The 9,738-nt window shown below is 30.8% G+C and overlaps 2 protein-coding genes across 3 annotated transcripts; both read right to left on the reverse strand.

Moving 5' to 3' along the window:
- Nucleotides 1-1,065: 1,065 nt before the first annotated feature.
- LOC134234096 (protein draper-like) lies at nucleotides 1,066-3,461 on the reverse strand. 2 transcript variants are annotated; one of them, XM_062716156.1, is made up of 5 exons: nucleotides 3,348-3,461; nucleotides 3,110-3,165; nucleotides 2,740-2,862; nucleotides 1,958-2,053; nucleotides 1,066-1,618 (listed from the first exon to the last, which is right to left on the reverse strand). In XM_062716156.1, exons 1-5 carry the CDS (start codon nucleotides 3,422-3,424, stop codon nucleotides 1,263-1,265), a joined length of 708 nt encoding a protein of 235 aa, XP_062572140.1. In that variant the 5' UTR covers nucleotides 3,425-3,461; the 3' UTR covers nucleotides 1,066-1,262. The 2 variants fall into 2 exon arrangements, with proteins under 2 accessions (XP_062572140.1, XP_062572141.1); XM_062716157.1 differs by lacking the exon at nucleotides 1,958-2,053 and having other exon boundaries at nucleotides 3,348-3,459.
- Nucleotides 3,462-6,253: 2,792 nt separating this feature from the next.
- LOC134234097 (uncharacterized) lies at nucleotides 6,254-8,629 on the reverse strand. The gene is made up of 5 exons (XM_062716158.1): nucleotides 8,580-8,629; nucleotides 7,840-8,056; nucleotides 7,596-7,715; nucleotides 6,695-6,749; nucleotides 6,254-6,405 (listed from the first exon to the last, which is right to left on the reverse strand). The coding sequence occupies exons 1-5, from the start codon at nucleotides 8,622-8,624 to the stop codon at nucleotides 6,309-6,311; spliced, it is 534 nt and encodes a 177-aa protein (XP_062572142.1). The 5' UTR covers nucleotides 8,625-8,629; the 3' UTR covers nucleotides 6,254-6,308.
- Between the last annotated feature and the right edge of the window lie 1,109 nt (nucleotides 8,630-9,738).

The following is a 9,738-nucleotide window of genomic DNA, read 5'->3' on the forward strand; positions in this document are numbered from 1 at the left end:
TTTTTACACACGCGCATGCGTAATCTAGAAGTGTGTAACGTCAGAGATGTGTAAGTGAAGATGGCGATTTCAATCAACACGATATCTGTGTAATCATGTGTCCGATAAAACCCCGTAACTGGGACACATTATTTTTTTGATATTTTTAGGGTTTAGACATGTCAATTTTTCGTTTTCAACGATAAAAAAGATTGGGGACTTAAATCAAGTCCCCAATGTTTTTTATGTCCCCATTTTACGACTTGCGTATCTGTAGCAGGTCCCCAGTATGGGGGAGCCACACACACACACACACACACACACACACACACACACACACACACACACACACACACACACACACACACACACACACACACACACACACACACACACACACACACACACACACACACACACACACACACACACACACACACACACACACACACACACACACACACACACACACACACACACACACACACACACACACACATATATATATATTTCATTGCGAAAATGGTTTTGATCTGATCATGACGCAATATTCTTATTAAAAAGACGGTATATTTTAAAATTACGCCAAAATAGACTGAAAGTTAATATTACGCAAAGGATGATGACCATCGTGTTTTACTTTAAAAAGTAGGATTAACTTATGCATTGCATTTTTTAAAATAAATAAAAACTCTTTATTGATCAATCTTTAAATTTTGATTATATATAAATAAATATTTTTGCAGACCAAACAAGCTTTATTTTCGGGTACTAGTATATGTTTATTTTCATACTGCGGAAGATATTTTTTGCTTGTTTGTAGTTTGATACTGTAAACGCGGTGAGCTTTTAAAGCCAAATTCTATTGTGCCGTCAGAAAATCCGTGATCTACTTAAATTAATAATTTAATATATTTATGTCTGCCTTTTCAAATACATTTCCATTTCTTGATTGGTAAAAAGAGATTTCTACGGAAAAACCCTTCTGGGTCAGGTTTTGTTAACAAGTGCGCAATTTACAGAAAAATCTTTTATTTTTATTCATTTCTTTAAAATAAATTAAGAATTATGACATCAATTATGCTACTTGTATCAAAATATATCAATTTTATTGATCAAACACTTGATTTGTAATGGTGTAATACTAGAATGCACACATTTACTAAAAATTTATTCGACAACTAATTGCCGATCACCTAAAAATGTGATTTATCAATTAGAACACTTTATTAAATTTTTCAATAACCATTGCATATTGTCACAGAAATTCAAATCTAAAGCACTCAGTTCTTACTAATAACTTTCAATTCAGCGTATCCTCCTTTGTTATTTATGTTTGTGTTTATCATTGGTGCATGGTCTGATACCTGTACCCTGTCATGGTGAATGAGTTCATAGTATACTGTGTTTGTAATTTTGCTTCCCGGTTTTTTGACAGCTTTATAAACAACAAGTACAGCTATCACCAAAATCACAAACAAAATTAAAGGTACAAGGTAGATGATTAGTGTGGTGGATAGACTGCTTCTGGATTCGGGTGTAGAAAAAGTATCTGAACGATTGAGCATTGAGTCTGAGGAATTTGTCTGAGGAAAGGTTACAACATTCTCCCGTATTATTCCTACTGCGAATATGTTACCTGAAACAAAAGCAAAAAATATTACAATTAAGTGCTCTAAATATATGAAACATATACTATATTTATATATTTACTAATTCATATTACCTTAAATCACTTTTCATTCTCGCATTTATTTGCATTTGTTATTTGCATTTATTTGTTTTATTAAAGATTATATACACTAAAAAAAAAAAAACAATAGGTCAAGACAATTTTGACTCGCTAATAAATTCCAAATAAGCATCTCGCGAAAAATAAGGTGTTGCGAAAATAAAGTGGTCTGCAGTAGTTCATTGATGACTGTTTTTATACAGTTGAAATGTATTTTTCTGGAATCAAGCATATCAGAAAAATTACCCAAATATTTGCGCTTTGAGGGAAGGGATTTTGTTGTGAAAACTGAACTGATAGTTAAAGAATTCTCTTCCACTGGGAATATGTCCTTGGCCAAAACTGAAAACGCAAAGGAGAGCAAATTTTATTTAATAGAATATTTTCCGAAAAAATAACAAAACATGTTTCTTGGATGATAAAGGCCACAGCTTTAATAATTGTTTCAATGACAAATGTCAGACAAGCATTTAACAATCATTGGGTGCCACACACCTAAATCGATAACGGGCGTTATGGCACCTCGCCTTCTAGGGTAATCCATAGCAAGGCGTAACAATATTTATAAATCGACTCCTAGGGTACCCCTTAGCGAGTCAGCAAATTTTATTTAATGCTGTTTTTTGTAAAATTAAGGACACAAAAATGATAAAGAAAGGTAAAGTTTTATGGCAAATACATGTACAGTATACCATCTTACATATAGCAGACGTTAAATCTGGCATGAATAAAACATTATACAAGAGGTTTTATCAAGAAAAACACGTATTTTATTTTATGCATGATTGGAGTTAAAACGTATGCAAGAAAATCAACATTTAAAAATATCTCTACATATCTATATTTCAATCAAATGACGCTTATACATGTATGATAGTTGTTATTGCTACAACGATGACGGCAATATGTAAATCGGACTTTTAAAATTTTCAGGAATAGTAATAATATATAATACTTAACGATAAAAAATGCTAAACGAGGTGCTTTATTCATACTTTAAACTAATCTTATGACATATCTTCACCTACCGCAGCCAAATGAAATGTTACAGCTCTCCTTTTTACACAGACACCTTTGTTGGCAATGCTCCCCATAATAAGGATATGGACAGGGCACATCACATTCAACTCCAGTGTATCCCACATCACATTCTATAACAATAATCATTTTTATTTGCTAAGAAAATGTAGATGGACATTTCTAAATCTTTTTATATAATTTTGTATTGATATAAAACAGATATACATTAACCTTTAAAAAGTGATTAAATTAGTTAAAAGAAATCTTGTTTTAACGTACATATAGCTTTGGTACAGATCTGATGATGAAGAAGAAGTTTTGTTTAATTTATTTTAAAGGGCATAAAAGTTTGTTGATACAGTCCTCAAGTATACTTACTCATACAAGATCTTGTAGTTTCATCCCACTTATATCCAAAACAACAACGGAATGATCTGGGAAAGTATTTTAACAATGATTATATTAGTCAATTTTGTTTCTTATATACATGTCCGATTATCTTCTTTTCTTACTAATGATTTAGGATTTCTTTTTTTTTAATTTACCTGACATATTATTAAAATAGAATAAACATTTATGTACTTTTATGTGAATTTTATATGTACATTAAACATACCCTCTGCATTGCCTTGAAACGACGTGGATAATTGATAGTAGAAGGACAAAACCCAGTAGAGTTGTCCTAGATGCCATACAAGCAGATACACAGATACATGATGTTTAACCCAACTATGCTTCAACACTTAAGTGTTTTTTTATTTTTTCAATGTAAGTAGTTATTCATGCAATCCTCTTGTAGATGTTAATAGTGCTCACTTGTTTTACTTGTTAGCAAAGTACAGGCGGAAATACAGATTTCCTGTATAACAATCTTGCATAAACTTAAGTCAAGCATGTTTTATTATACTTAAAATAATTTATCGATTTATTACATATATAGTAATGAAGACGTTTTTATTTTAGCACATTTCATGTGTCTGATGTCACAATAGTTGCATGAGTCTCTAAGACTTCAGTGTCCTATACGGATCCTAAACGACTGAAACGTATCATACAGGACTGATATATATATTTTCAGGTCAATGCGGACTTTTATTACACACTTAGTAATAAATACAGGTTTTTGGCATATGCAATACGACTGACGTCACAATAGCCGTATCAGCCCTGCACTGATATGGATTTGCAGGGCTGATACGGATCAATATCACACCCTTACTAAATTAAACCACGGAAACATTACTTGTGATCATAAACAATTTTAGGTGGGTTCATATATTCTTTAAATTTGATCTTTCTGAAAATAAGGTTAATCTCAATTTACAAACAAAAGTAATTAATTTTTTTTTTTAAATTACGCATCGAGTGCATTGAAATAGAAGTAGAAACAAACCCAAATCGTTTGAGACAATAGACCTTGTACATGTATGTAAGAAGTCCATGCATGATTATTAGCTTATTTTCTTCTCAAGTTAATGTATGCTCTATTTTATTACTAAGTATGTAATAAACATATTAATACATACCCTTTTCCACATCACTTCCTGTAGCAGCCCTAGGGCCTTCGGCCCGAGGGCTGATATTGGTGTCTCGGGCTGATGCAGGATGTGATATGGATAGGGTATGTATTATTCTCTATATAACATACCAATAACAGAGTAAACCTTACTAAATCAGTGTACAGATATTTTTCGTTCACAAACCTTGTAAAAATCTATTTCGTTCTCTTGAAAATTGATACCAGTACATGACATGTGATTATTTTTTGGTATTTGCTAATGTTGGGGTACTTTTTGTCTCCGTATATCATAAATATCATAAAAACTTGTCTGGATTATCCTCTGGTTCACAGCCTTCCGCCCTCTGGGCTTATACAGAGATTGTTATGAAAAAGTGTTTGAATTCTAATGTATACAGTTAAAAAAGATTTAGATATCTCTTCGGAACGAATATGGAAAATAACATTCATACTGGGAGTCCGGTGAGTCATAGAAATAAACAAAAGAATGTTTTTCACAGGTTTACTGAAACACAATGAGAGAGGTTAAGGAAACCTTAAAACTGTTTTGAATAAGAAAAGGACATGAAATAATTTCTTAACATGATTATCAATGAAGACATAAATTATAGATAAAACCCTTCACTTTTCCAAATCCTTGCACACTTATGGGGATCTTTAGTTTTCCTGTGCAATAGCCGGAAAGTTGACTAGTCAACAAGAAAAGGGATTGATTTGTTATAATAATCCACACACTAAAATTTACAAAGCAGTTATTTTAAGTTTGCCTGAATTATTCAGGAAACCGTGATTATCACTTAGACATGCTTGCACAAGATGTTAAGATGAACATCTATCTACCACAAAAAATCTTCCTATGTGGATATATTTTAAAAAATGAAAACAAAAAGAAATGATGCTAAGAATTTTATTTTATAGACTTTATAGCATTTCTATAGTGGACCAGGAAATGCTTTTGTTCAAATTAAATTCATAACATCTTTAAAACTGTACTCTTCTGTTCTTAAATCTGAATACAAAATCTCTATTTCTGTGTTGAAACCAGTTTATTTTCTTCGATAGCACAGATTAAAAGCTTAAAGTACCAAAAGGAAGACAAAGTAATTTAAAAAGTAAATGGTCATTCCTAACTTAAAAGGATCATAATGTATCTCAAAGGATGCATATTTTGTTTCAGATGCAAACTGACCAAAAAGTAAAACCTGGACGATTTATATCTGTTCAATAATGATAATTCTATGTTTAACTTTATATCCATTATTCCTCCATTTAAAAAAAGAAGATAAAAATGTTAGGCTGATCAAAATATCAAAATATATATTGAACTGTGTGATGTATCCTGAGAAAAGTGCATAAAACACAAATTCCCTTACATGTTATTTCTACTGTTTGTATCGGGTGCCTTGAAGAAGTAAATCTTCGTTTCGTTTAAAAACTTAAGTTTGCAAAGGAATTTTTTCAGAATTTTCTGAAAAATGTAATCAAAAGATAATTACTATAAAACGGAAAAAGACATAGTGACCCATGGGTGAAAACAATTTTGTAATTGAAAAAATCCTTTCTTTTGAAAAGTTGTGCCTACAAGTGTCACGAAAAAAAAGAGAGAATTTAATCGAAAATTGCTTTAAAATTGCTTTGTTTAAAAAAAATAGAATTTAAAAAAAATGAATCCACACAATATCCATGAAATATGAAAGTAACGGACACTTAAGTGCCTTTAAGAACAACGAATCTGTAAAATTCGTAAGCATAGCAAACAGGAACCCGTAATGAAATGCGTTCAAAGATCAATTATATAATTAAGATTTACTGTCTATACATTTCCTATGTCTTACATTTTCATTCACCGAAAAATTGATTTTTATTAACAAAAAATGATTTATTAATGCAAATTATGTGTATCTCTATAATAATTATTATATTATAACGGCAAATATTCTTTCTAATATGCAAAAAGAAAACAAAAGGCAGTTATTGAAAATTATTACAAAATGTATCCTGGAATATTTTTTTATTTAACATTTCATCAATAAATAGAATTCTTCTTACGATTTTACCTTAAAATGACATAAAGTTGATAACTACTATTACGAAAAGCATAAGCATTGCAGCCGTAACACCAGCAATGGTGGCAGTTGAATTCTTAGGATCATATCTGAAATCAAAACTAAATTATTTTAAAAAGAAATGTAAGAGGAAATCTTGATATCCATACCACCATACTTTCAAATGAATCTTAATATGGAGATAACAAACAGTTAACTTTGATTTCAAACTAATAAGGTAATTTCTCTATAATCTCACATCATAATTTGCAATATGTTATTAAAACATTAATCAGTTATCCTGTAAACACATATCAGAAAAGGACAAAAAAGGACAACAAGAATTTTAAAGATCGAGTAATATATATATGTGATTTGAAACTAAACAAAATTACTTACACCTGCTTTTGAGATTGTTCTGTACATGTATTATTTGTTTCGTAGCATATTGAATCTAAAGTAAACAGATAAAATCCATTAAACGTTACGATGTACATGAACTTTTGAATAAATAACGATATAGGTATCAAAAAACTGTAAAAACTCTCAAAACCTTATTTCACTCCAAAAACACCATTTCGATATTTTTCATTCTTAAATGAGAAATATTTGCTTAAGAAGGTGCCTGTCTTTCACTGCAAAAATGATTTTCCTCAAATAACTCTGACAAGCCACATATACACTTTAGTGCGTATGTGTATGATTTATTTAGGAGGGGAGGAACTTTAGCGTTCAAAATTATTTTTGAAGAATGCATGAAATTTTCTTAATGCAAAATTTATGAGGACATTTTCGAGGTAATATATATTTTTTTCAATTTACACAGCGTGTATATATTAGCAACAGATTACATACAAAAAGGATATGGAGATAACATACAGAATTCATTATCAAAGTCCATTAAACAATAAAAAATAGGAGCAGAGCAAACACGGACCTCCGAAGCATCAGAGGTGTGCTCAGGTGCCATGGAGGAGTGAACACCCCCTACTGACCGGTCACACCCGCCGTGTGCTCCTTGTTATGATCGGGAAATAACGGAAAAAATCCGTCGTCAATTCAGTGTATAAATAATGGACTAACAATTAGTATGAAAATCGTCATTCAGCATTTGACTCAATAACACATTGTTTTTGCTGACATGGTCATTATATCGACCATAGAACTTACGAAATGATGACTTTAAACAAGACAGCTGAAAATCTTGTTTCATCAACTCGTTTGTCAAAAATTTACCTCGTTTTAGAAATTGTTCATATGTAGAGCATGCTATTGCGTATTTTATAAAAATACAACTTACATTCAAATGTTTCATTAGACAGGTAAGGAGGGGAACATGGATTTAATGAAGCCGCACAATCCCTTAACCAAGAGGGTTGAATAATTTCCCCTAAAGTATTCCATTCCGTGCATACACCATCTACATGTATATCAAAACGTAATAAAAATAAAACATAATTCTTATCATTAAATTTTTACAAATGAAAAATACTGCTAAAAAATTAAAATTAAAACTTATTATAAAAGTGTAGAATTAAACTTACAAAGATTTCTGAATATGGCAGCACAAACTTCTACAAAAACACCAACATCTTCGGTTGGTACACAATGGTATTCGAGACTTTTTGTACAGTTGTGTTCAATTGTCCAGCACTCTTTTTCAGCTGCAGCCCTTCTCCACTCCATCTCGTTTTTCGGACAGCATGATACATTTGTGACCGTCTGTGCTGAAGTTGCACAGTGATAGATTGAATTTACGACCTGAGAAGAAATTTAATTATCTGCTATCATTGAATCAAACAAATTTAAAACAATAGGAGTTTGTAAAACACTTAGCGCCCGGCGGCAACAAAGTTCCAAAAATTTATATTTAGAATATAGGTCACAGTCAAGGTCACAAGATCATTGGCATTGGTGTCATTTGAACAAACTTAATTAGTTGAGCATAATATAAAATATAAAGTCTCTGTCATCAATGGTACAAAAGCTATAGTGAAAGTTTATTAAAAGTTATTTTCTATTTATAGCATACAGGTCACAGTCAAGGTCACAAGGTCATTGACCTTGGTGTCATTTGAAAGAACTTAATTAGTGGAGCATGTATATTAAATAAGAAGTCTATATCTCTCATGGTTCAAAAGTTATGGCGAAGATCAAAGTTGACAACAGACAGACAGACAAACACATAGGACAAAAACAAAATACGACTTGGATCTATAATCCAGGTACATAAAAATGATAATTTGCATATATCTATAAACTATCCAGATATTAATACACATACCTTGAAACATAAAGCATAAGTAACCAAGAAAATAGGCAAATGCATCGACTGAATTTTAACACTGAAAAAAAAGATACATGTAGTTATAAATAAGTTCTAAAAGAGAGGAAGATAAATTACTATAAACACCAGGAAAAACTTTCATTGACTGTCAATGATTTAAATATTTTGAAAATAAAAATTAGGTGACTTCAAATATTAATATATTGCAGATATATCATATATACACTGTAAATCATGTATTTTCTTGGATAGAGACCGTTTCCCATTCATAGGCTTAAGACCCTTCTAAATTTTTAGCGTATATAGAAAACGAACGACAATAAATTCCCATCTATGACAAAATCTGTGTAAAATAGACAATTTTTCAGTATAGTCGAACGTTGCAAAGTATACCATAATAAAATGAGAGCTGCACACCTCGTCCGCAATTGTTCATTGTAAAAATAGAGAATTCACTGAAGATGCACATTTTAAAGTTGATGTGTTAATGTTACATGTATCATAAGTAAAATTAACCTCACTCAATAATTAAAATCTATATGTACACTTTTCAGATCTTTCATCGTTATCATTAAGAACATATCGGAAAATTTAAAACAGCATACCTACTTGTACGTATACATGAACACAAAAGATATATGGCTGTGTAATACTGAACATACAACAAGGCGAACACTGAGTACAAGCATGTGTTTCATGCGCAATGAGCATCTATAATAAAGAGGAAGTCATTTAAAGTCTACATACTTGCTGACCTCCGACATGTAAAAATCTGGTCATGACCAGATTATCTGGTCATAACGCGTAACGACTTCACGAGATATTTACTATGATTGAATTTTACATATGATTATTATATATATAAGTATTTTTGTATTGAGTATTCTTTTATTTAAAAAAGGCTTTAACTTACAAAGACAAAAATGAATATATGTTTAATTGTTGATTAAATTTAGATGTTAAAAAAGGGCATTGAAGGTTTATTATTCAATACTGACATGAATTAAGAGTGCATTTTTTTTTTAAAGAAAGCCTTTTCAGTTTATTTTGTGTTAAATTTGAAAGTATACAAGTTTTGGTTTTTGAAGTAAATTTTTTCTCTCTTAATTAATTTAATATACAAGTGCAATATGTATTAGATGTATAGATAGGCTTA

The sequence above is a fragment of the Saccostrea cucullata genome, unplaced genomic scaffold, assembly GCF_032062105.1.
Source record: "Saccostrea cucullata isolate Sc308-1 unplaced genomic scaffold, CSIRO_AGI_Scuc_v1 ctg12695, whole genome shotgun sequence".
Classification (NCBI taxonomy): Eukaryota; Metazoa; Mollusca; class Bivalvia; order Ostreida; family Ostreidae; genus Saccostrea; species Saccostrea cuccullata.

Excerpts from the sequence above, each read along its gene's own strand:
- LOC134234097 (XM_062716158.1), bottom strand. The coding sequence starts at position 8,624 with ATGCATTTGCCTATTTTCTTGGTTACTTATGCTTTATGTTTCAAG. Across the intron at positions 7,716-7,839 it reads TGCCATATTCAGAAATCTTT|ATGGTGTATGCACGGAATGG; the intron begins GTAAGTTTAATT and ends ATATACATGTAG. Across the intron at positions 6,406-6,694 it reads GAACAATCTCAAAAGCAGGT|ATATGATCCTAAGAATTCAA; the intron begins GTAAGTAATTTT and ends TTTTGATTTCAG.
- LOC134234096 (XM_062716156.1), bottom strand. The coding sequence starts at position 3,424 with ATGGCATCTAGGACAACTCTACTGGGTTTTGTCCTTCTACTATCAATT. Across the intron at positions 2,054-2,739 it reads TAACATTTCATTTGGCTGCG|TTTTGGCCAAGGACATATTC; the intron begins GTAGGTGAAGAT and ends TTGCGTTTTCAG. Across the intron at positions 1,619-1,957 it reads CTCAAAGCGCAAATATTTGG|GTAACATATTCGCAGTAGGA; the intron begins GTAATTTTTCTG and ends CTTTTGTTTCAG.